Below are 26,901 nucleotides of genomic sequence, written 5' to 3'. Positions count from 1 at the left end.
AAAGAGGATTTTTATGGGCTAATGGCATAAAAGCCCTTAAATTTTTAAGAAATTGTATGTTTTACCCTTTGATGTCTTTTTGGTTCATTAAAGCCAGATATTTGATTTAATTTTTGCATTTATGCCCTTTTAGAGGGTTTCCCAGTCAACTGCCGGTAACACACATAACTCATTTAACTCATTGAAATTGAAACCATTGAATCAAACATCCAGTTTTCTTCTTGATTCAAATCTACAAATCCAGAAAGTTTTCTTCTTGATTCAGACCTGCAAATATAGACTTAAAAGGTAAATCACAATCTTTATTCTCCATAACTAAAGATGCACACAACAACCCATCACCACCTATTCATCGTCTTCTTCATCCCTGTTCATAACTTTTTTCAAAAACATCACACACTTGAAATCCACCACTGCTACCATTACTGAAAACCACCATCACGACCATATCTACATTGACATGGCCCACCACCACCTCTCATTCGTGCCCATATCTAAACTCAACTCCTGTGATACTTTCATCCTCATTCACCCCGTTCACCATGGTCATCTTGGAGATACAAATGAACATAAAAATCCACGCATAACATACAAATCAATAGCAAATCATACTCAGTGTGTGTTGTGTGTGAATTTTAATCACAGATCAGATATTGGTGCAGCCAAAATTGGGTGTGTTATCCTTGGAATCGACGATAAGTGTCGCCTTGATTTCAAGATATGAACTAGGTGATGAGAAGATGATGAACCCCTTTGCTCTGATTCATATTTTATTGTTCCGGTCACTTGAGGTTTTTAGGATTTACTCATTTCAATGATGGAATCTGATAAGTTTGAGCATGGCGGCGGCGGGGAAGATCCTTATATCAATCTGGAGAATTGGAAGGGAAAGATGGTGGATGAGATCCATCTGCCGGTCGAGGAAGAAAACTTTGATCAGCCATAAGCCCTAATCTTCAAAATTGTGGCTGATTTTAATGGAGTTCGGTAAACAGAAGAAAGGGATGTGAGGTTTGTGCTTATAATGAAGATGCGAGGACGTGAGGGGGTGGAGCTACGCCTGTGGACCAGCTCTGATTGTGGATGATGTCGATGGCGACTTTAAGGAGGCGGTTTTAGAGGATCTCCATCACTCTTTTCCTAGGTTTTATGGTGGCTGGAGGAAATATTAGGGGGAGGGGGGGGGTTAGGCCGTTAGGGTTCGATTCAGAAGGAAGATGAATGGAGACCAACATAGGTTGTTTCATTGCACCAGAAGAGAAGAAGAAGAAGGGTGAACAAAAGAAGGATGTATGGTTTGAAGATGACGATGGGTGGGGTAAGTATAACCGGGTAACCGGTTGCTTACCTGTTAAATGGCGATTTTGACACAATTAGTCTAAATATTCGGTTTTAATGAACCCAAAAAACATCAAAGGGTAAAACCCACAATTTTTTGAATACTTAAGGGCTTTTACGACATTAACCTGATTTTTATCACTAATCTATTGAACTTCAAGTCAAAACAAACAACGGAATAAAACAAAATGAACGAAATACAGCAATAACTATTTATTGGGCCTAATATACACGTTACTTGGCCATTGGACCCTAAGGGCCCAATTAAGTGTATATTGAGCCCAATGTTTTCCATGATGTGTTTATTGGGTCTTGCGACCCAATTACATGTTAATTTGGGCCTAAGTATCGGATTACATGTTATTGGGCTTTTGTGGCCCATTTACATGCCTATTGGGCCTAAATTACCCTCTTGCATGTTATTGAGCCTTTGTGGTCTAACTACATGCTAATAGGGCTTGGAATGGAAATTTCACATGTTAATATGACCGGAACTATACCTTTGCGAAATCATTAAACGTCGTATACTTATATATGTACCTTGTGAATACAAAAACATACTACAAATACATAAACATTAAACATAGTAGAAAAGGGTTAAGAATCTAGTGAGACATGTCGATTGACACCTCTGAGTGTACAATCGTAGCCTGTAGTTATAATCAGAGTTTCCTGGTAGGAAAGCGGGAGTTTGTGTATAGATCTATACGGGGTGACCCCCCACGTCTTAGCTGTTCGCTACAGCTAGACTAGGTCAGTCTAGGGCGACAACATCCTTAGCAAGACCGGCATTTGGAAAAATACCAAGACGGGCGACCTAGTTATTATCATGTATGGTTATAACGGCTCATATAGGGATTCAATACCAAAAGATAACCTTTTGAAGATAAATTATTTAATTGTGTCAATGCAAAACGACTTAACTAACGATACAAAAATCTAAACGATGTTGTAAAACAGAAAATATCGGATTTTCTGGGGAGATTATTCATATACAGTTATCATTTATTCAAAATACAGTGAACCTAAACTACACTCATACAAGTTTTTAACTATTAAATTCACACATGCATTTATATTCGATTTTCACATCATTTTCAAAACATTTTACAGAAAATATCAGATTTTCTGGGGTTTTATGAAAGATACAAAGACTTTTACTCAAATATACTTAGGAACTCACCAACATTATATATGTTGACCGTTTTCAAAATAACTTGTATTCTCAGGTAATCGTTAAGCTGGAAGATATGCAAGTGTGTATGGTTTTGTTTATGTAACATCACTTATCGTACTTTGAACAATTAGAACTTATGTATTTTAACAATGTACGTGATGTGAACAATGCTGGTTGTATTATGCAATGTTGGTGATGAATGTGTTATGTTTCATGTATATTCATTGTAATGATTATTCAATTGTTAGTCACACGAGCCCTCGGGACGTTTCCGCCGTCTGGTTCGGGGGTGTGATACAAATAAAGAACATGATTCTGGTTTTTTTTGTTAGTTTGATTTTGGTTTCAGTTTGAATTGTCTCTCATCATCACACATCTGAAACGAATGTGAGTTTTATATAGGTTGAAGTGCAGGAAGGGATGAAGACAGCAATGGCAGAGAGAGAGAGAGAGAGAGAGAGAGAGAGAGAGAGAGAGAGAGAGAGAGAGAGAGAGAGAGAGAGAGAGAGAGAGAGAGCCAATTAGAGAGGGGGAGGGGTAAATTAATATATATTTTTTTGAATTGTAAATGTATTAATATAGATTTAAGAAAATACAAAAAATAAAATAAAAGGGCATAATCGTATTTTCAAGTTTATTTGGACCAAAATCACATAAATGTTTTGATTTTGGACCTTTCTTGTAAGTAGTAAATTTTTTGGACCCTGTCCAAAGTTCATTTAATACCACAGGGACCAATGTTGCAGTTTCGTCTAAAAACTTTTAGTTTTTAGTTTGACAAAACTGCACAATTGGTCCCTGTGGTATGTCGAAAAATGCAACTTTGGTCCAAAAAAGTATGGACTAGCACCAGTGGTCAAAAACTTTCATTTTGTTGCGTCTTTGGTCAAATCTGTTCTGATTATTTTCAAAATGATAGATCTACCCATCTTCTCTTTTTTCTTATTTGTTTTTCTGATTTTCTAATTTAAAAAACAAACAAACAAATAAAAATAATAATAAATCTCTCTCTCTAAAACAAGAAAATAAAAATAAAAAATTATATCTCTCTGGTTTTCTGTTGACTAAAGCAATAAAAACCAGCAATGGGCTGCCACCCACTGCCGACGAAAAACACCACCACTGAGGGCGGCTAAAAACCACCGATAGTGAGGCCACCGGAAAACCACCAGGGACCACCGAAACATACCGCTTCCACCACCCATCTACCCTCCTGCCATCGCCGATCAACCCACCACCCACAACCCTTTCCTTCTCCTTCCCTCTCGTCAAACCCGTCGGAACAGGAAAGCAAAAGCAGCAGGGCTACCATCGCCGCCCTCCGTCGCCGCTGCTGTGGAATCCGTCGCCCCTGCTGTGGAATCCCATCGGACACCACCAACTTCTTGACACCACATGAAGATCCCACCTCGATGCATGCTCACAACTCAGCTCGTCGGAACCCTAGTTGTAGGGATGATGAATCTCGCGGGGCTTCATCCCGAAATTCCATCGACATCCCCCAAATTCAAAGTTACATTTGATGCTTTTGTGATTTGGGGAGTCATCGGACCTGAGCGAATCTTTTGTTCACAACTCAGCCCTACCCCCCTCTGTATCTGGTCGGAATCGGCGATGAGTAGCAAGGCGGCGGCGACGATCTACTGTGGTGGTCGGAGTCCGTTCCAGCGGCTCCGGTTACTCTGTATCTGGTCGGAATCGGCGGAGAAAGTGAATGGGTGTGGAGAGGGGCCGGTGGTGGCCGAAATATGTGGCTGCAGGTTGTCTTCCTTGCCGGAAAGTCTCCACCTTCATTGGTGGTTTTCTCAATTCAGAAAAAAAAAACGAAGAAGGATGGGGAAATAGATTAGAGGTCAGGGGATGTTGGATGGTGGTGGGTCACGGTGGCAGTGGGCGGTAGCCCTTGACTGCCCTTGATTCCCTCTTCGATCCTTGACAGTAATTCAATGAGAGGGAGGGAAAAGGAGGCGAGATGGTGAAGTTTTTTTCCAACAATGGTGAAGGAACGGTGCTTTATGGCCGCAATGAGAGGGAGAGAGAGAGTTTTTTATTTTTTTGTTTTTTTTTTAAATCGGAAAATCAGAAAAACAAATAAGAAAAAAAAAGAAAATCATATTAACAGGGGTAGGGGTAGATCCGTCATTTTGAAAATAATCAGAACAGATTGGACCAAAGACGTAACAAAATGAAAGTTTTGGACCACTGACGCTAATGCAAACTTTTTTGGACCAAAGTGACATTTTTCGACATACCACAGAGACCATTTGTGCAGTTTTGTCTTTTAGTTTTTTAATCTCGATTAAAGAAATTACTCTCTTTGGAAGTACGATTAAATTTTTTATTTATTTATTTAAAACAACAACCTACTAATCCAAAAATTACTTCAAATAACATTTCAAAAATACTATATTTTGCAAAACGAAACAACTCATGGAGCACTACTTTGGTTTGAAGTTTCTATAACAAACCCCCATTTCCTTTTTTTTGTGAAGTGTAGTGATTTTATGTAATTTTGCACGAAAAATAGTTTTGCATTTGTAACAAAAAATCCAAATACGAGATTTATTGATAATACAAATAACATAATTCAAAAATCAAACATAAATATATAAACCTCAAGGGTTCCAAAACTAGAATTTCCTTCCAAACAATCTTCTTCTTTTTTAAAAACAACTTATTTACAGAGGAAGTTGTCTGCAAGTTGGACAATACCACTTCCCCTTGAACCTTGTCTCAGGAGTCAACCCAACACACGAGTAATGAAACCACTCTCCACCTTGACACTGTAAAAACCAAAAAAAATAAATCTTTATTTTTTATTTATTTTTATTCAATAAAAATAAGACCCAGAAAATAAAAAATGAATAAAGATAAAAAAACAATAATATAATGTGACAAACCCATTACCTATTTTTCTTTCTTCTTTTTTCCTCCCAACTCCACTCATTTAAATTGATGAATATCATGATCTATAAAATTTGTCTTTTTGGAATGTAAGGGTAAAATGGTCATTTAGTCTCATTCAGTATATCCAAATTCCAAACAGACATTCTTTACCCATATGGGATTACTTATTTGGCCTTAAGAATAATATCTTAATTGATGAATGCAATCATATAAAGAAGAAAGTAATAGCAACTTACATTTTCATTATCACATGCAATCATATCACCAAAGGAAACCTGAAGAAGAAAAAAAAAGGAAAGATCATGCTATTGAAATCATTTTTACTTGATAAAGTAAAAAAAAAAAAAAGCAAAATACAGAAAAGCACAACATACTTTCACTATTTAATAGATAAAATGGTTTATGTAATTTTTTTTTACCTGATGACAGACACAGTATGTGGGTTCATTTGGATCAATTGGTTGATCAATATCCAATGAGGTGGCAGTTGCAGTGGCAGTGGAATAATCCCTTTTGAAGCCACCTGGCGGAGGCATCAGCTCAAAATCTCTATCTCTATGATCCCATTCCCTATCTCTATAATCAAGCTTCTTAGATTGAGGAACAATATATGGTAATTTTCTCTTCTCAATTTTAGGAACTAAAGGTAATGGAGGAAGTATTGCTGGTTCATCTGCTGGTAATTTTCCCTCTACAAACAATCAAAGTCAAACAGTCAACTCAAACATTGCAGTTTTTTTAACTGAAAGTAGATTGGATTTGATCATAATCACACCTTGTTTTAAATCCTCAGCAAAGTTGTGTAGATCTTCATCAAGACGTTTTACATGACTGTCTATCTGAATGTTAATAAGAAGAATCTTGAATATGGAAATGTTGGAATGTGAGATGTTGAATGGAAGAAGGAAAGAAAAGAAAGTGAAACTTACAAGATCATAAGCTTGTCTTGCAAGAAGAACCTTTTCAGTACATAGGCTTAAAGCATTATCTTGATTTGCTTCAATTTCTTTCTTCATCTTCTCAAAAGCCATGTCAGTGTCTTCATGAAGGCTTTTGTGGGTGTTTTGAGAAGCCATGTCCAAGCAGTTTTTTGTCTGTTGTCTTGTTTGATTTATCATGGCTATAACACAAGTAAGACACCCTTGATTAACTACATTCACAATTGCTATTTGCTATTCTCTTTGCTGTTTCAAAGAAGATAGGCTTTTCAGATTGTTTCTGAAATTGAGAACCATGTTAAAATACGCAGACTATAACCATATCCGCATCACAAATATCAATTGATCTATGTTTTCTTGAATTTTTCATAAGATTAAGTTTTTCAAATCGGTGTTATGTCAATTGCTAGACTTTAAACATGTCCTCATATCCTTTCGTATCACAAACACATGTATATGGTGCATAATTAGCGTTGTGTTAGTGTGTATCATTGGATCAGAAGACAGAAATGTACATTGAGAACGTTCATCGAGTTCTCTTATGGTGTTGAGAAGCCTCTGTAACTCTGCTGGCAATGTGCTTGCGTCTATTACAAAATTCAGCATAAAAAAACCAGCGAAATCAGAACAAAAGTTTACAATTTGAATTCAATAAATAAACCATAGAAAAATAAAGCTTACACTCCAAGTAATCGTCGACGAAAACTCCAGTCCTTGCGATCGCCATAGTTTCAAGATCTGAGCGCGCGTAATTTTTCGCTAGGGTTTACAGAGTTTGAAATTAGGAGTGATTTCGCGAGGAGGGAGGCAAAAAGAAAAATTAGGGGAAACAAATTAGACGTTGTCGTTTCAATTGGGTGAATTTTGTATATACTTAAAACTTTAAGGAGTTGTTAAGCATTTTACATATGCTGAAGGTGAAATCATGAAGTTTCAGTCGTAGTGTTTAAATTTTTTGCTGGTCCCCCAACAAACTTTTTAGACGAGAATCATGATTTATGTTTAAGGAAATTCATTAAACTAACCACAATGTATATTTTCAAAGAACATATTTATATTTTTTTCGGGGCAAAATAACCATCAATTCCGATATGGGGTATTCTAGACCGAACAAAATATTTTTTTTTTGACAAAAAAATACATTTCAAACAAATATTTTAGATACCAAATTAATATTTCGGAGTTCGAATAAAAAAACTCAGAAATTTCAAGGACATGTCCAAAATCTGTTGAAAAATTCTTGAATTTTTACGAAAAAATTTTGTTTTTACTAAAATCCAACAAAAATTAAAACAAACATAATAATGAAAACTATATACGATGTTAGGACATAAAATCAAACAGTGATGGTGGTGGTGGTGATGGCGGCGGAGGTGGTGCTGGTGATGGGGTAGTGGTGGTGGTGATGGGTATAGTGATGGTGGTGATGGTGATGGTAGGTCGGTGATTGTGGTAGTGGTGTTGGGTGGGTGGGTGTGTGTGTGTGTGGGGGGGGGGGGTGGGTGTGGGTGTGTGTTTGTGGGATGTGGATGGGTGTGTGTGTTTGTGGGGGTTGGTGTGGGGGGGGGGGGGGGGTGGGCTTGGGAGTGAGTGTAGGTAGGTAGGGGTGTGGTGGGTTGGGGGTATTAAGGTGAGGGTAGGTAGAGGTGGATGGGGTGGGAGTGAGTGTTTATATTTTAGAAAAATTTTGAAATTAGAAAAATATGGAAAACAATGATTATCGGTTTTCCAAAAATTTCAAACTTCTTTGTAATTTTAGAAAACGGAAAATTTTTATTTTCCGTGAAAAATTTAGAAAAATAGACGAACTAAACGCGTTTTCAAAATTCTCATTTTTCTTGGAAAATTTTTCCGGAAAACGGCCTATTTTTCCGCAACTAAACGCACTCTTAAGCTTTCGATTACCATTTTTATAATTTTTGTAAAAATAACACATTCTCGATATTTGTTTTAAAGAAATTTCAAGACGACTGGTTGATGACAAAAAAAAAGACCTAGACGACACGTTTCAAAAGATCAACCATAAACCATTCAATAATTGTTAATGTGACATTATTTTGGCATATTAACAAACCACATTCTTTTCCTAAGGTTTTATACATGTGTTTGGTGATACAATGGTTTTCACTGTATATCGTTGTCGATAGATATGGTATCACCAACACATGAATTTGTGTTTTAGGCAATAGTTTGGTGGTGTCTGTTATGGTTCATTTATTTAACTATTATAATGGTGGCATCGGTTTTTATTTTTATTTATTTATTTTTTATGGTTTCTTTGACAACAATGGGATCAAAGATTGTGTTGTGTTTATTTCTCATGGCTTACTAACGATCGACTACATTTCCACTTTTTTTTTTTTTAAATTGAATTCAATGGTATGTACCACTATAAAACTACACTAGCTTCCTGGAGATTTAGGGTTTAACATAGTTATCATTTAACCTTCGTTAACTTTCCAATCAGGATGATTACTTTTTAAATTTGCATATTGAATCAAAGTAGTAAAGCCCAAAAGGGATCTTAATAGAATTTAGAAGTGATTGATTTATATCATTACTAGGTTATAACCCGTGTAACACACGGTTTAAATAAAACAAACTATTATAACAAACAAGTTTCATTTAATAATACAATGTCAACGTTAAGTTTATAATCGTTAACTAAAAAGAAGATTTAAAATGGTTAGAAAAGCAATAACCATTTAATCTCTTTTAGTGAGCATTTTGTACTCTCCTCTCAAAAGCAATAACAACTTTTTAAGAACAACATAAAATTTCTTAAAGGGAATTACCAGCCAAAACCTAGACCAAATTATTGAGTTTTTCCGGTGTACTTTATCACCAATTGAATATCAGGTACTTCCTCCTTGAGGGTAAACTCGTCCAAAAAGCCTTTAGTATTATCCATGAGTAAACAGAATTGACTATTTTTTTCATCATGCTTCTACTTTTCTAATTTTATATTTTTTCACCATTCTTATTTATTGACACCTATGTGATCAAACCCAAAATAAACACACAGTTATATGTGTCCTTCAATGATTATTTGTACAAATTCACATGAAAACCAATCACCATCTTCCATGCATTTAACAAATAAAAAGGAGCAAATACAAAATATGACATAAGAGAATTTATAGTAATTTTAGTGGAGATTTTTATCATTCAAATCCAAAAAACAGACATCTTGTAACACCCCGTTTATAAAATAAATAAATAAATGTATAGAAGCCCTAAAATGAATAATAATTGAGCGAGGCGATAGTTCCGAGGAGTTAAAAGTCATAATTACAGAAGTCAGGGTGCGTTTGGTAATTAATGGACTTAAATTGAAGATATTTGAAGGCTTAAGGGTTTATTGGTAATTTAGGGATCTAGCTTGAAAGAAATTTATGGGATCAGGGCTTAAAAGGTAAGTTTTGGATTCGGTTGTAAAGATTTCTGAAGGCAGGGTTAAAAGTGTAAAATATGGACTAGTTTGGAAAGAAATTTGTCATGAGGGGTTATATGGTAACTATTGGAGCTCATTTAGAAAGGAATGGGTGGGGAGGGACTAGAAGTGTATATTTGGCATAAGTTTGAAAGAGACACGGGATATACCCGTATCCCTTCCCCACGTCGCATCTTCAACCCTAAGAGAGAATCGGATGCAGCCGCCACTACCCATGGAACGCTTTCATCAGCCGCCATCTCCCTCTTCTTCTTGTTCTTCCGACCAGTCAAGAGCGTTGCCAGCTGCCTCACCGGCGAGTACCATCACATAGCTGCCACCGGAGACGCTAGGAAGTCGGAGGAGCCACCGAGACCCACCAAGGAGGCGGTGAACGTCGTTGTTGAGTGTGAACGACTTGAAACTCTAGGTTAGTCCGCTGCAAACCACCCATCTATCATTTCTTCTTCGTTCTTTCTGTGACTTGGTGTTGTGTGCGTCAGGTGCTGCCGCCAGCAGCCCTATGGTCGCCGTTTGGGTCGCCGCCGCTGTTGGTCGCAACCTCTAGGATTCCGTTCGTCGCCTGCCACCCGTAGTGGCCGAGTTGGAGATGTATCAGCCTTTAGATCATGTTTTCGAGTGTGCACATAGGTTTTCTTGTTTGAGAATCAAGAGTAAACGTCGCTGTCATCGCCAAACCACCACTGCCGCTTCTCCGGGGTTCTACCGTCGCCAAGCGCCACCAGGTGGTGGTTGTGTTACTTTTCCGAGCATAGGGGTGGGTGTGTGTTATTTCAGTGATGTATGATTGGGATTGTTTGGCCGGAAAATTGAGAAAGGGCCACCGCCACCACCGTGAGGTGGTGGCTGCCGCCAAGCATCGCTGCCGGCTACCATGGTGTGGCTGTGTGTGTGTGTTAGTTAGTGTGTGTTAGTGTGTGCGTTTATGTTTGGATTAAACATTGTAATTGTAATTAGCTTTGGTTAATAATAAAATAATGATAACCACCACCGTAAGGTGGTGGCCGCCGCCGTGAGCCGCCATTGACCACCACTACCCGAGGTGGTAGTGGGTGGTGCCCCACAAGCAAAACCCTAATGGGCCTAGCCAAAACCCTAATGGGCTTAAAGATTAATTATGGGCCTATTGGGCCATGTTTGAGTGGAAACCCTAATTAGGGTTTAGAAAACCCTAATTGTGAGTAATTGGGCCTTAGACTTATTGGACCCACTCTTGGGCCATTGAGATTGGATTGTGTATTAAGCCCAATCACTTCATAGCACTTATCTAGTAGAGTAAAGGACTTATTGGATTAAGTCCTTAATGGGTTAAGTAAGAAACACTTAACCCTAATCATCATTTTATGTGGAAACCCTAGTTTCACTTGGGCCTTGAGTTGGGCCTTTCGAGTGGGTTTTGGTAATTGGTTTACTAATGGGCCATCCAAGAATAATCAAATGGACTAGAGTAATTAGTTGGGCTTTAGAGTAAGGCCCATATGAAGGATTGGGCCCAATTTGGAAAATTGGGCCATAGTTTGGGCCTAGATGGTTGTATGATATTGGGCCCTTAGAATGAGACATGTTGGATTGGACTGAACAATTGGGCCTTAAGGGAAGTCCATGTAGAGGTTTGGGCCCAATTTGGAAAGTTGGGCCAAATGTTGGGCTTTGATCCCTAGTTTACCTTGGGCCTATGGATTGGGCCTTGGGCTTGGGTAAGCCAAGCCAGGGGTAATGTAGTAATTATCCAAAGTATGTATTTATAGTTATGTAGTGGAACCCAATTATTAATTGGGTGTTATTTTGGTGTTGACAGTTCGGGAATCTGTCATCCAACAGCTGGGGTTGAGTCCGCGGGACTTCAGCAGTGTGCGATTGTGTCTACGGGACTTCAACAGTGTGAGGTGAGTTTCCTTCCAGTAGGAACGGGTCTACGACCACAATGCCGGCCCGTTTAGTTAGCAGTAGTTCCGGACTTCGGTCCGATGTAGTAGTTTAGTGTGCTTGATGTCTTTGTGATTGAAGCATGTTATTGTGTTATGTGTTCCGGACTTCGGTCCGATGCAGTATGCAGTATATGTGTTTATGCTAGTAGTTATGATTATGCTATGCTATGTTCAGTTAGTCCGGACTTCGGTCCGATGCAGGGGGCAAGGCCCCAGTTAGTCCGGACTTCGGTCCGATGCAGGGGGCAAGGCCCCAGTTAGTCCGGATTTCGGTCCGATGCAGGGGGCAAGGCCCCAGTTAGTCCGGACTTCGGTCCGATGCAGTGGGCAAGGCCCAGTATGTGCTTTATATGTTATTGTATGGTATGTGGTAGTTTGGGGGAGCTCACTAAGCTTCGTGCTTACAGTTTTCAGTTTTGGTTTCAGGTACTCAGTTTTCAAAAGAGGAGCTCGGGAAGATTGTAGTGCACACACCATTTGTTCAGCCTGGGATGTTTATACTCTGATATATTTGACAGTTGTTATGATGTTTTGAGATACATTGTTTATGATTCTTATTTGACGTTTGATGAATATGGTTTCATTACTAATTTAAAACGAAATTTTCAGACTGTATTTTTGGGATGTTACAAGTTGGTATCAGAGCCTTGGTTTGAGGGATTCGGGCGCACTCCCGAGTGTGTCTGAACTCAAACTAAGGAAGTGGTATAAAGTTTTCAAGAGAAAAACCATGGTTACAAAAGAATTTTGAGAAAAGAAAACAATTTTAGAAAAAGTATAAAGAAAAGAGTTTTAGAAAAAGCGAAAAGAATTTTGAAAAGAAAAAAGGGTGTGGTGCATGCAATCAGCCGAGCTCAAGTAAGTACTCCCAAATTACCCATACAAGTTTACGTTATGATTATCAGTTTTAGTTTCAGTAGAACAGCATGCTAGAATAGGACTAAGGATCTAGGAGGATGCCTTATGTGCCTGCTATATGTGTTTTAGCTTAATGAGAATTGCATGCTAGTATTGAGTAGACAGTAGTAGGATAGCCTGTTTAGGTTATGTCTGATAGTATGAGCTTAGCATTGTATGCTAGTACAGTTTCTCGTTATGAGAATAGATTTGCTTGAGTAGTTTCCTGTGTCCGAATGTTGCTTGCTTTGTGCTTTGTAGGACTCTGAGTGATGGGAGTTAGCCATTAGGTGAATACGTCACGTCACATGTGATCAGGGTTGAATAATCTCAGGGTGCTGGATTTGGCCCTATTGCGCAGCTCTTGTCTGAATCTAACCGTTGTGGGGGCGAGTCTTTTACTCGAAGGATTATCTGAGCCTCGTCACAAGTGATGGTATTCAGGTGATGGCTAATTGGCATTACAAGGAGGCCTTCAGCAGCTGAGGACTGGTTTGGGTCGGAGATTTCCCTAGGGTAAGCCTAGGATGAGAGTAGCAGAGAGCAGTAGCAGTAAAAGGGACTTGGTGGAGTCAAGGCAGTTCTTGAGGAAAGTACGGATAGATGTGGAAGGTAGTATGGGCCCGTACTACTGAAAGCAGAGGATCCGTACTCGAATCAAGGAAGGCTGAGATAATACCAGGGAACTTGTAGTGTGTGAGATCCCTCGAGTTTGGATGAGTATTGTGATGTTAGTGAGCGTATGTTGCCGAGTATAGTGGCGCTACGTGGTAGACCAGATGGTAGTTTTGGTGTCGACGAGGGATCAGGCTCGGACTCTGGGGTCGGGCAGATTGATGATCAGATGAGGGAGTTCATTCCATCTGAGAATTACGCGCAGTATCATTGACCAGACTCCTGTGATCCTCAGTGTGATCAAGGAGGGCATTATAGAGATTTGTGATGAGAGTCCGAGTGCATTCTGCACTAAGATAACAGCCATGATAGAGACCCGTACGTTGATGTTTCGGGAATTCAGAGTTTGTGAGGCTTCAGATTGTCATGGGGGTTAGGGACCCCATTGTTAGCAGCAGATGGTTGGCAGATGTCGCCAACACTTTTGTACCAGACATTATCTCGAAAGGAGACAAGATCTGGCTTACTTCCTGTCTCCTGAGGGATAGAGCACGAGATTGATAGGAAGAAGTTGGTAGTAAGTTGAGTGATGATGCGGTTGATGCTATGTCATGGGATGACTTTTAGACCAGATTCTGAGCAGAGTGTGCCCAGGCGATTGAGGCGCAGCAGTTGGCGCAAGAGTTATTAGATCTCCACCAGGAGACTGAGACTGTGGCAGAGATCACTGCCAAGTCTCGGGGAAGAGCTTATATGGTACCACAGTATGCAGCAGATGAGGAAATGAAGAAGGTAAGTTATCAGAACATACTGTAGAATGATAGCAGGGAGATCATGAGTATCTCGGGGTGCAAGACCCTGAATGATATGACTTCTTGAGCCTGAGAATGAGATATGGACTTGGAGCACATTGGTAAGAGGGAACCAGATCAGTTGCTTATAATGAGGGGTCTCGGGAGGGGACCGTAGATTTCATATCAGCTTCTGAGAGGCCAGCGGGGTCAGATTCGGTGCAGCACTTGCGGGAAACTGCACAAGGGAGCCTTTCGTTTCAAGGGTTTGAGTAAGTGTAACCCTGAGTTATCCTCGGTTTGTGTCTAAATTATATTTTCAAGAGATGTCGTTTGCCAATTGCATGCCGAGAAGCATTAGCGAATAGTGATAGAGCAATTCCCCAGATTACGGGATTGGGAAAGTACAGCGTCATCTTGGTTTATTCCAAGACTGAGGAGCAGCACGAGAAGCACCTCAGGGAGGTTCTAGAGACTTTAAGGAGGGAGAGAATTTTCGCAAGGTTCTCCAATTGTGACTTCTGGTTGCGCGGGGTGCAATTTCTTGGGCACCTTGTCAATCGGAAGGATATTCTAGTTGATCCGGCCAAGATAGAGGCCGTGATGCAGTGGGAGATTCCGAGGTCTCCAATTGAGATTCGGAGCTTCCTGGGTCTAGCGGGTTATTACCGGAGATTTATTCGGATTTTTTTAGAAGTTGTGTGACCTTTTGGACTGGCTAGTATTGAAACACTAGCAATGGTAAGCGTGGTTTCTAGCAGATTGGTCATGGGTGGTGAGAAGGATTGGGAATTCTTCCAGTTTTGTGTGCTGTAAGGCATTAGCTGAATCAAAGTGGGGGAGAATCGCCCAAGGATTCAGAAGCGGGAGCAGTTTTGAGACTAGGATAAGTTTTGAATCCTTGTCTGAAAGGAAGACGACCCATGTGGCTGTATGGTTCGAGGAGAGTATGATGTGGAAGTTTAGAAAAACTTGCCAATGATGAGATCGCGTTCTCAGAATGTTTGCTAGCAAGCCTTAGGGAATCCGGTTGGGGATTCCAGTCAGGACATGAGTTCAGCAGTCTGCGGGTGTAGCCGTAACATTCACTAGCAGTCAGATAGTGTTAGAGTGTTGTAAGTCTGCGGGTGTAGCCGTAGCATTCACTAGCATCCAGATAGTGTTACAGTGTTGTAAGTCTGCGGGTGTACCCGTAACATTCACTAGGTTGGTAGATAGCGTGAGTGCGTTGTTAGGACTCGGAAAGAACAGTAGTACCCACCAGTTCGGGTGTAGCAGTGAGGAAATGGAAATCCACAGATTGGATTTCGGAATTTCCCAGATGGATTAGACCTGGTTAAGCCAGTGATAAGATTGTAGAAGCGCCACTACAAAGATGAGAGCAAGGAAGCAGTGGACTGCTTAAGGTCATTTATGACATGAGGCTACCAATGGTCATGTAGCAATCACTTTTAGCCTTGGGTTTGGTGACGTCAGGATTCGACGTATGGACTCGATCAGTTAGATCAGAAAGTTATTAGAGCCTCAGTGGCATGGTAACTAGTGGCAACTAGTTCTAGAGAAGGAATTTGTTCAGAAGTCGTGTGAGGCGACTAAGTGGGAGTCCTTTGGCTCCGCAACCGGGCCGGAACCCGGTACTTCAGATGATTGGCGAATCAGTTGAGACCAGGAAGGCCTAGACAGATTTCGGGAAGTAGCCATGTGGCAACATACTGTTTCAGGCAGTTCAGTGTTCGTACAGTTTCAGTGTTTGGGCAGTGTTAGTAATTGTGTTTAGGTTGCAAGTACGGGCAGAATAGTTGGTTGAAATAGATAGTGATAAGTCACTCACAGTGGAAATAGCTGAGCATTGGCCAAGTATAAGTGAATCAATGGGATAATGGAGTTGTGATTCTGTTTTCTAGTGGGAGCCTTGAGTTATCAGGAGATGGGTAGGCAGCTGAGAGATAAGAGGACCGGATTCGGCAATAATGACCTAGTATGAGTGGTCTGTCATGGATTCAGACCATCTCGAGACATCATAATCCAGAGGAAGTAGATGTGATCTTGTTGCGAGGGATTAGTTCGCCTGCAGATGTTAGGGCTTTGTGATGATTGGTCACAGCTACCCTGAGAAGGTTAGGGTGCGCCCAGGATGGTGACCATGTTACTTGAGTGGTTAGCGTGTAAGGTATGATAAGGAGTGATTTCGAGGACGAAATCTAATTTAAGTGGGGAGAGTTGTAACACCCCGTTTATAAAATAAATAAATAAATGTATAGAAGCCCTAAAATGAATAATAATTGAGCGAGGCGATAGTTCCGAGGAGTTAAAAGTCATAATTACAGAAGTCAGGGTGCGTTTGGTAATTAATGGACTTAAATTGAAGATATTTGAAGGCTTAAGGGTTTATTGGTAATTTAGGGATCTAGCTTGAAAGAAATTTATGGGATCAGGGCTTAAAAGGTAAGTTTTGGATTCGGTTGTAAAGATTTCTGAAGGCAGGGTTAAAAGTGTAAAATATGGACTAGTTTGGAAAGAAATTTGTCATGAGGGGTTATATGGTAACTATTGGAGCTCATTTAGAAAGGAATGGGTGGGGAGGGACTAGAAGTGTATATTTGGCATAAGTTTGAAAGAGACACGGGATATACCCGTATCCCTTCCCCACGTCGCATCTTCAACCCTAAGAGAGAATCGGATGCAGCCGCCACTACCCATGGAACGCTTTCATCAGCCGCCATCTCCCTCTTCTTCTTGTTCTTCCGACCAGTCAAGAGCGTTGCCACCTGCCTCACCGGCGAGTACCACCACATAGCTGCCACCGGAGACGCTAGGAAGTCGGAGGAGCCACCGAGACCCACGAAGGAGGCGGTGAACGCCGCTGTTGAGTGTGAACGACTTGAAACTCTAGGTTAGTCCGCTGCAAACCACCCATCTATCATTTCTTCTTCGTTCTTTCTGTGACTTGGTGTTGTGTGCGTCAGGTGCTGCCGCCAGCAGCCCTATGGTCGCCATTTGGGTCGCCGCCGCTGTTGGTCGCAACCTCTAGGATTCCGTTCGTCGCCTGCCACCCGTAGTGGCCGAGTTGGAGATGTATCAGCCTTTAGATCATGTTTTCGAGTGTGCACATAGGTTTTCTTGTTTGAGAATCAAGAGTAAACGCCGCTGTCATCGCCAAACCACCACTGCCGCTTCTCCGGGGTTCTACCGTCGCCAAGCGCCACCAGGTGGTGGTTGTGTTACTTTTCCGAGCATAGGGGTGGGTGTGTGTTATTTCAGTGATGTATGATTGGGATAGTTTGGCCGGAAAATTGAGAAAGGGCCACCGCCACCACCGTGAGGTGGTGACTGCCGCCAAGCATCGCCGTCGGCCACCATGGTGTGGCCGTGTGTGTGTTAGTTAGTGTGTGTTAGTGTGTGTGTGTTTATGTTTGGATTAAACATTGTAATTGTAATTAGCTTTGGTTAATAATAAAAATAATGATAACCACCACCATAAGGTGGTGGCCGCCGCCGTGAGCCGCCATTGACCACCACTACCCGAGGTGGTAGTAGGTGGTGCCCCACAAGCAAAACCCTAATGGATCTAGCCAAAACCCTAATGGGCTTAAAGATTAATTATGGGCCTAGTGGGCCATGTTTGAGTGGAAACCCTAATTAGGGTTTAGAAAACCCTAATTGTGAGTAATTGGGCCTTAGACTTATTGGACCCACTCTTGGGCCATTGAGATTGGATTGTGTATTAAGCCCAATCACTTCATAGCACTTATCTAGTAGAGTAAAGGACTTATTGGATTAAGTCCTTAATGGGTTAAGTAAGAAACACTTAACCCTAATCATCATTTTATGTGGAAACCCTAGTTTCACTTGGGCCTTGAGTTGGGCCTTTCGAGTGGGTTTTGGTAATTGGTTTACTAATGGGCCATCCAAGAATAATCAAATGGACTAGAGTAATTAGTTGGGCTTTAGAGTAAGGCCCATATGAAGGATTGGGCCCAATTTGGAAAATTGGGCCATAGTTTGGGCCTAGATGGTTGTATGATATTGGGCCCTTAGAATGAGACATGTTGGATTGGACTGAACAATTGGGCCTTAAGGGAAGTCCATGTAGAGGTTTGGGCCCAATTTGGAAAGTTGGGCCAAATGTTGGGCTTTGATCCCTAGTTTACCTTGGGCCTATGGATTGGGCCTTGGGCTTGGGTAAGCCAAGCCAGGGGTAATGTAGTAATTATCCAAAGTATGTATTTATAGTTATGTAGTGGAACCCAATTATTAATTGGGTGTTATTTTGGTGTTGACAGTTCGGGAATCTGTCATCCAACAGCTGGGGTTGAGTCCGCGGGACTTCAGCAGTGTGCGATTGTGTCTACGGGACTTCAACAGTGTGAGGTGAGTTTCCTTCCAGTAGGAACGGGTCTACGACCACAATGCCGGCCCGTTTAGTTAGCAGTAGTTCCGGACTTCGGTCCGATGTAGTAGTTTAGTGTGCTTGATGTCTTTGTGATTGAAGCATGTTATTGTGTTATGTGTTCCGGACTTCGGTCCGATGCAGTATGCAGTATATGTGTTTATGCTAGTAGTTATGATTATGCTATGCTATGTTCAGTTAGTCCGGACTTCGGTCCGATGCAGGGGGCAAGGCCCCAGTTAGTCCGGACTTCGGTCCGATGCAGGGGGCAAGGCCCCAGTTAGTCCGGATTTCGGTCCGATGCAGGGGGCAAGGCCCCAGTTAGTCCGGACTTCGGTCCGATGCAGTGGGCAAGGCCCAGTATGTGCTTTATATGTTATTGTATGGTATGTGGTAGTTTGGGGGAGCTCACTAAGCTTCGTGCTTACAGTTTTCAGTTTTGGTTTCAGGTACTCAGTTTTCAAAAGAGGAGCTCGGGAAGATTGTAGTGCACACACCATTTGTTCAGCCTGGGATGTTTATACTCTGATATATTTGACAGTTGTTATGATGTTTTGAGATACATTGTTTATGATTCTTATTTGACGTTTGATGAATATGGTTTCATTACTAATTTAAAACGAAATTTTCAGACTGTATTTTTGGGATGTTACACATCTAACATAATGCATTTGTATGTTAAAAACAATCTATCTCGTAAAAGCATTGTACTTTAAGATAAATAGACATCACAAAAATGTCATTTTGTTAGCACCTGTACACTTAATTACATCTTCAATAAGATAACCCCAAAAATTTAATTTGCTATTCTTTTGCATCATAGAATATAGTAAACCAGACATAACCATGAAAGGAAAGGCAAAAGGAACTTACACAATTTATTCTCTTAGCTGTACACCCATTTGGAAAAAGATTTGAATCAACAGTTGTATAAAAGAATATTAATGATAATAAGACCAGGTATTTATTCATCAAAATGTGACATGTATAGTCGAAATTGCCATTTTTTCAAGCATACAAAAATATGGAAGACACATGCAATGATTTCATATTGGTAACTTATAGAAAGAATTCAAATTTTGAGATGTGAATTTACCGAGATTTATGAGATTCATATTAATAAAAACTGATCTGCAAACTAAATCAGTTGCAGCAGCAGCGAGATTCATGCATATAAAATGGAATATGAAATTGAATGAGAAGGAGCAAAGCTATTTAGATTCATTTTCTAGTAGGAATTGCCAACAATACCGTTATACATGGGCGAGAAAATGGAGCTGAAACAGAATGAGAAGTTACACATGGAAAATTCTGGTGGAACTTATATTCTTTTATTATAGATTAAACATAAAAATTTATATTATATCTTATATCTAATCATAGAAAAAAGTATAACTTGTAATATGGGTTCGTTCGCACCAATATCTATATTATCCTCCACAAGATCATTCCAAGTAATATATTGTATTGATTACCAGTTACAAAACACCCATGATTGTGACAAAACACCCATGATTGTGACAGAGAGAAATCAATAGTAATGTTGAATTATTAAGCCTTAGTTCATGTAACAGCTGCAATCAAAACAGAAAAAAAATATTGTTAAGACTTCAACATCTTTAGAAATTAGAAGGGTGAATAACAAAAATATAAATTAATGACACAAGGCTCTGCTTTTTCATGATTTTGTTGGTCTCTCAAATGGTCATCCAATATCTTGCATAATCAGACCAACATATCACTATTAAGATCATCAATATCAATATCAATTAGAAGAGGAAGCATAAGAAACTGTAGAGAAACATCATTCTAAAATCTCATTTTTATGGGGCAAGTTTGTTGCTAATAGAGACGAATCGACCCAGGTCTGATTCGTTTCTCTTGTTCTTTTAGCCATGTTCTGCTTCACACATCAATATCAAGACCAAAACCTTATTTGAAGACTTGAAAATTGGAATAAAATGGTGATCTAGGGAATTAAATGGAAGCAACAAAATCGAAACATGGACATCATATCTAAGCTAACCAAAAACATATAAACAAAAATAAACGAAACCTGAAGAAAGTTAACCCAGATCAAGAATTCTTCGTCTTCATCCAAATATTCATGGATTGTGAGGCCTTTATCCTGATAAAAAAACTCCATTTATAGCCTTCATCAAGACCCTATTTAGGGTTTTGAATGGTGGCCGGGAAGAGAACGATTGAGAGAAAAAGTGTTCCATGTGATTCAAAAGAGGTAAACGGAATTCGAATTCAAAAACTAATATCCTACTATTTAGTGGATGTGATAAGGTAAGAAGGGGCTAGGGTTTTGATGGGAAAACCAAATCAAACCGTATATCATCTTGAGTAGGAAATAAAGAAGATGTTAGGCATTGTAATTTTCATTACACAATTACGGTGGAGGTGATGAGAAGATGATATATTGAATTAAATCCTAAGGAGGAGAAGTAGGGATTTCAATTTTGAACAACACGATGATTTCGGGATCGTAACTTGTGATTGAGTAAGAAATGCGCTGAGACTGGAGATTGAGAGATAATGGAGCGATATACAGTGAACGGGAAAGTGAGAATAGGAGCACACGTGTAATTTTTAGAATGTTTGTGAAAAATAATTATAAATTATGAGAAATTTACACGTGGACAAAATTTTACTCTTTTATTAGGAGAAGATGTGTTATGTTAAGCACATTAGATATTTTAAATCTTTCAATTTCCAATTTTATTGATAATTTCCAAATCCTACAAAAATAACCCAACAATCCAAACGCCACCATATAGAATGAATAGAGACAGGTCTAGTGTTTAAGGAGGAGCTGTGTTTTAATTTAACTTGTAGCCGATTTAATATTAACTAATATGATTTATGACGCAAACAAATATGAAAAAAAAATATAGACATGTGCACACAATCTCTCGAAAATAAATCACACTATAATAAAATCATCCCTAAAGAAACAAAATTACATAGACATTGATTAAACTTGTCTACATTATTTTATGCAAAAGAAACAAAATTACATAGACATCGATTAAACTTGTCTACATTATTTTATGAAATAATAAATATAAGGACCTAAAGATTAATCAAGCCGGAAAACATTACAATTATTATCTTGTTTATTTTGCTCGTGTAATAAATCAATAAGTAAATCGTTTCAAACTCTAAAAGAAAAACAAGGAAACCATGGCCAAAAGGGCCAAACTTGTGAAAGCAACCGGTGGTGCACGGGTGATGTGTGACGATGAGAACCATGATTTGAATCTTGTCCATGAATCTTTAGGATCATAAGGCACAATCTGAATATTGAACTTGCAATAACCCTTAGAGGGATCAGTCTCAACTTCAGTAGCCAACCCTCCAAAATCACAACTATCTTTTGTTTGGTTTGATGCTTGAAAATAAGCATTCAAGGCGTAAGATGTTTTATCAGGACTACTAAGACCACTACAAGATCCACCTTCAGCAAAGGCACTACAATCAGCATTGTCACAAGCATACAACAAGCTCTCATGGAGTTTGTGTTTGTCCAAAGACTTTTGTGCCTTCAAAACACACCACTTCTTAGATTGATATTCGACGTCTTTGACTCCTACCAACGTGTTGTTTTCATCTTTTCCATTTAAGCTCATATTGAACTTCGGTTGACCTGCATAGTCAAAGATACCCCAATGTCGCTCGAAGTTCCCGGGAAGTATGCTTTTTGCATCTTCATCAAGCAGTTCGAAAAGGTACACTTCAATGTGCCCAGGACGCAAAGGCGTCCCTTCTTTGGCTGCTAATCGTGGTAAAAGCCCTTTATAAAATCTTGAAGCTAGGGTTTTGTTGGCCAATATGTTTCCATCTGTGGGCCAACCTATCTCCCCAACTATAATAGTCATGTTCTCATGACCGGCTTGTTTTAGAGCTGACACACAAGTGTCATAACTCGCATCGAACACATTAGTGTAGTCGATGTTATCATCTGTGATACCAACGTTACCGTCAAAAAAAGCAAAATCGCTTGGAAAACTGTCATCTGTCAAGGCAACGCTCATAAACGGGTAAATATTGACAATAAATGGAGCATTATGCTTAGCTAGGAAATCGGCTATATCTTCAACTTGGTCGGAAATATCAGGACGGAAAATCCCTGCAGATGGAAATGGCTTCCATGGTGGGGTCATATAAATATCCTCATTGAATGGAACTGAGGCCTTGATCCTGTCTCCTAAGCTCAACTTATCAAGGGCTCTTTGAATATTCTCTAGGGCCAAAAGTGTTGAGTTGATATACATATTCTCATAGTCCTCTCGAAATGGCTCGTTACCAACCGCTACCATCCTACATTATTATAAATAAGAAATTATTATTTTTACAATGCTTGAAATCCAGATATTCATTCGAGGGACAAAACTCTTGTCCTTGTTAGTGTATCCAACATCGATGTGGTACGATTCTATAAATGTCTATGTATGTTGGAGTCTATAATTCTCCATAAGGGCTCATACAAGAACCCACATATATCTTGCGATCCTCTATCGCTGGAACATAAAAACCTAGGATTTGATCTTATAAACACGGATTCAAGATAATATATTTTCATATACCGAATAGTAAACATGTTTAAGAAATAAAAGCATACGTTATTTTGACATTATGATCGATATGTTTGACAACATTGTCCTTGACCCAATGCTTGGCTTTGGTCTTATTGGTCAATTCCTCGAGTTCGGAATTCTTGACGGCCACCATGACCTCGATATTTGTTTCTGCGAAGGCGTTTAGTACGTTTTCATCAGCATCGAACAACTTCACCTTCTCAATTTCATTATCTTTCAACATTTGAACCACTTTTTCTGGTGGTAATTGGTGGTAAGCTTTTGTACCCCAATTCACACCCAACCACCCTTCAACATGTGAACCAAAAAGGCTCAACACAATCGCACCTACGAACAAAACATTCACCATATTCCAAAATCTTTCCATTCCTTCCTCTCCACACAAAACAATCTTTTTAGCTAGCAAGACTCTATAAGAATATAAGAAACTTACGTATCTAGAATTTGGGATTGAAACAAATCAACAATAACAATAGAAATTAGCAAAATAGGTCATTGAATGAAGGGCCAAAAAGTGTCCTCGAGTTATGTATGTAACTTGTCAAGTGACTCTTCATATAAAAACTTCTACTTCCCTTCGTCACCAACACTTGCCCTCAAAATTTGGGACAAAGATCCACAAATTATGCCTTCAAAAATAGCCCCATAAAAACCTATTTTAGGAAAGTTTGCTCTCAAAGAGAAGACGATGTCAAAATCAATATTTGAAAAGTTTCCACACGTCTCTTCGTAACATATTATTACTTGAATCATCAAATACAACATGATGACACAATCAAACACTATTAATAGATGTAAAAACTAAAAACTATAAGAATCCATAAATGTATCATCAATTCGTAAAATCACTCTCAAAATGACAATAATTTATGTATCTACATCAAAAATCAAAACTACAACAACAATAACACAAAAACAATCGAGTAAACAAAAAGATAAACTGAAGATCGAGAAGCATCAGAATAAGTCCCCACTATCTGAATATTAAACCTGCAAGTCTCTGTGGATATATTAAGCGTCGTCACCATAGCCAAACCTTGAAAATTACACGCCATTTCATCTTGATTTTGCACCTGAAAATACGCATTAAATGCATACGAAGCATTCGCATTTGCATCCAACCCATTACACGATGATCCATACCCAAGTGGAGTACAATCAGCAAAAGTACAAGCGTAATTGATATTCTCCCCCAATTTGCTCAAATCCTTAGCATCTGGGTTGAATTGACACCATCGCTTCTCTTGATACCTCACGTTTTGCGCCGGAACTAGAAACGAGTTCTGACCTCTGCCGGAGATGTCCATGGCGAACTTCGGTTGACCGTCGTACCGGAAAATCCCCCAGTGTCGTTCGAAGCTTCCCGGAGCTATGCTTTTAGCGTCCTCGTCGATGAGCCCAAAAAGGTAAACTTCTATTCCGCCGGGACGGAGTGGAGTACCTTTGTTGGAGGCGAGACGGGGGAGAAGACCGTTGTAGAAACGATACGCCATGTTTATGTTCGCGTTTTTGTCGCCGTCGGTGGGCCACCCTACTTCTCCGACGATGATCGGCATGTCACCAAAGCCTGCAGCTTTTAAAGCGGAAACTAAGGTGTCGTAGTTTGCGTCAAACACGTTGGTGTACTGAATCCCGTTGTCGACGATTGGCTTGCTTGCGCCGTCGAAGAACGCGTAGTCCACCGGAAAATCGTCGTTGCCGTAGAGGCTGAGGAAAGGGTAGATGTTGACGGTGAAAGGAGCGTTGTTTTTGGCGAGAAATTGGACGAGTTGGACCATTTGGTCGTTGATGTCTGGTCGGAACCTACCGGCGGAAGGGACTGGGTTGTCGGTCGGAGAACCGTAGACATCGGCGTTTGAGGGTACGGTGGCTTTTACGGTGTCGCCATGGCCGGCTTCGTTCAGGGCGTTTTGGATATTCTGCAACGCCGGGAACGTTGTTTTCAGATTCGAACCGTTGTATGCCGTCAAAAACGGCTCGTTGCCGACGGCGACGTATCTGCCATTAACGATGAAGAAAACATTTTGTCAAACCCTAAAACCCTATCAAACTTATTAAAATAATTTGAATTTATGATTTCTGAATTATTGCAAATAAATTTTAATAAAATTAAATATATGAAAATAATAAAATTATAGTACAAGTAAAGATCCATAATTTTTGGAAATTACTTCGACAACAAAAAACAACCACATGTTGCACACATAAAATATCTCAATGGCCTACAACGTACAACTCCCGATGCATACAGTACAACAAATAATGCATACTGTATAGCATCTAAAAAGCACACGCTCACTACTGTAAAGGTCACGCGGTTTAGGATTATACAAAAACCAAAACAGAGTACAACTATCCAAAGCACGAGTTTTTCTACAACGGATACAATGTACAGCTTCATATGCATAACGTACAAGCTGAAACAGCTTCCTTGGTCTAGATTTAGTAATTTTAGTATTGGAAAACAAGATTTTACGTTTTTATATGCTCAAAGAAAGAACAGTATAGAATGCATTCAGTACAACAAGTAAAGCACAGAGTACAACATGGAATGGAATCGGAACTTACTTGATATTAACACCGCCGTTGAAGTTATAACGCGTGACGTTACGCTGCACGAATTTCTTAGCTCGGCTGTAATCATTCATGGCGAGGAGCTGATCGTTCGGAATAGCAATCATAACTTCGATGCCGGAGCCGGCGAGTGCACTCATCGTCGATTGCTCGGCGTCAAACAGCTTCACTTTAGTAATCCCGTTGTCTTTCATCATCTGAACCACCGTTTTCGGATCCATCTTATGCGTCGCCATCGTCCCCCAGTTCACACCCAGACCTTCAACTTCAGCCCTAATAAAAATCAGGCCCGTGAACAATACCCAAACGGCAGTTCTCACCCCTGACATTATTTGATTTTCAAAGCGAGTGAGAAAACAGCCGGGAGTATCCAATCTCGATTGAACACAAATCAGATCTTATGGGTGTTGTTTGTTTCAGAATATAAATCTAGATGTGGGGTTTTTTCTTCAGGGATAACTAGAATCGATTGAATAGAGATAGTGAAGATATAAGTTGTAAGGGGCAAAAATGGCGGTTGAGAAGAGGCGAAAAGAGGGGGATCGAACTGCGATTTTTTCTGGGGGTTTCTTCAAGAAGAAAAAGAGAGATCGTGGAGATGCGTGTGTATGTATTGAATGGATAAAAGTCGGCAAATCTCTCCTATGAAGTCGGTGTGTGTGATAGAGAAGAACAAGTGATTCTCAACCTGAAGGAGAGAGGAAAGTAGAGAATTTAAAAGGGAAAAAGAATTTGAAATCGATTAGAAGAACGTTATTGGATTTTTGTTTTATTATCTGCAGCATAAATTTTGAAAAAATAAATAAATATTAAAATTGGAGATATTTTTGTGTATTTAATTGGTTTAAAAAGGTAATTAAAACGGTTGTTTTAGAGTTTTAAATTTAATTAAGTTCCTTCTTTATTTGGGCACCTTTGTTGTGACTTATCTACAAAGCTCCAACAAAGTATGATTTAGTGAAAAAATTAATATTATATGTTTTAAACTTATGGTTATGTATATATGTTATAAATTTATAATTAAAGACTTATAAAAAAATATTTTGTTTTCAATTTTTATGTGCTTATAAATTTATTGGTTAGAAAAATAAAATAACAACCGAACATGTCCCAGTATAAAGGAGTTCTTATTGAAAACTAAGATTTTGATCGTTAGGTTATTGATTCGAAAAAATAAAAGTAACTTTTTTTTATTTTTTTTGGTAAGTAAATACGTTAAGATCGATTATGATAGATACATTTTGGTGAGAAACTTTTTGTGTATAGCTATTAGTTTAGTGCGTTA

General features: G+C 39.5%; 3 protein-coding genes across 3 annotated transcripts; all 3 read right to left on the bottom strand.

Annotated features, from left to right (window-relative positions):
• Positions 1–5,061: 5,061 nt before the first annotated feature.
• ING2 (PHD finger protein-like protein) lies at positions 5,062–7,189 on the bottom strand. The gene is made up of 7 exons (XM_079075694.1): positions 7,042–7,189; positions 6,876–6,947; positions 6,352–6,542; positions 6,198–6,261; positions 5,842–6,113; positions 5,659–5,697; positions 5,062–5,298 (listed from the first exon to the last, which is right to left on the bottom strand). The coding sequence occupies exons 1-7, from the start codon at positions 7,085–7,087 to the stop codon at positions 5,194–5,196; spliced, it is 789 nt and encodes a 262-aa protein (XP_078931820.1). The 5' UTR covers positions 7,088–7,189; the 3' UTR covers positions 5,062–5,193.
• A 14,225-nt stretch (positions 7,190–21,414) lies between these two features.
• LOC145156216 (glucan endo-1,3-beta-glucosidase 8-like) lies at positions 21,415–23,647 on the bottom strand. Its single transcript, XM_079075683.1, has 2 exons — positions 23,066–23,647; positions 21,415–22,764 (listed from the first exon to the last, which is right to left on the bottom strand). Exons 1-2 carry the CDS (start codon positions 23,407–23,409, stop codon positions 21,606–21,608), a joined length of 1,503 nt encoding a protein of 500 aa, XP_078931809.1. The 5' UTR covers positions 23,410–23,647; the 3' UTR covers positions 21,415–21,605.
• A 162-nt stretch (positions 23,648–23,809) lies between these two features.
• On the bottom strand, positions 23,810–26,359 carry LOC145156227 (glucan endo-1,3-beta-glucosidase 8-like). Its single transcript, XM_079075690.1, has 2 exons — positions 25,611–26,359; positions 23,810–25,040 (listed from the first exon to the last, which is right to left on the bottom strand). The coding sequence occupies exons 1-2, from the start codon at positions 25,943–25,945 to the stop codon at positions 23,936–23,938; spliced, it is 1,440 nt and encodes a 479-aa protein (XP_078931816.1). The 5' UTR covers positions 25,946–26,359; the 3' UTR covers positions 23,810–23,935.
• Between the last annotated feature and the right edge of the window lie 542 nt (positions 26,360–26,901).

This window comes from Lactuca virosa, chromosome 1 (genome assembly GCF_052849685.1).
Source record: "Lactuca virosa cultivar CGN04683 chromosome 1, Lactuca_virosa_CGN04683_v6, whole genome shotgun sequence".
NCBI classification, from domain to species: Eukaryota; Viridiplantae; Streptophyta; class Magnoliopsida; order Asterales; family Asteraceae; genus Lactuca; species Lactuca virosa.
The sequence above is the reverse complement of the archived record's forward strand: the minus strand, read 5'-3'. Positions and strand labels throughout refer to the sequence as shown.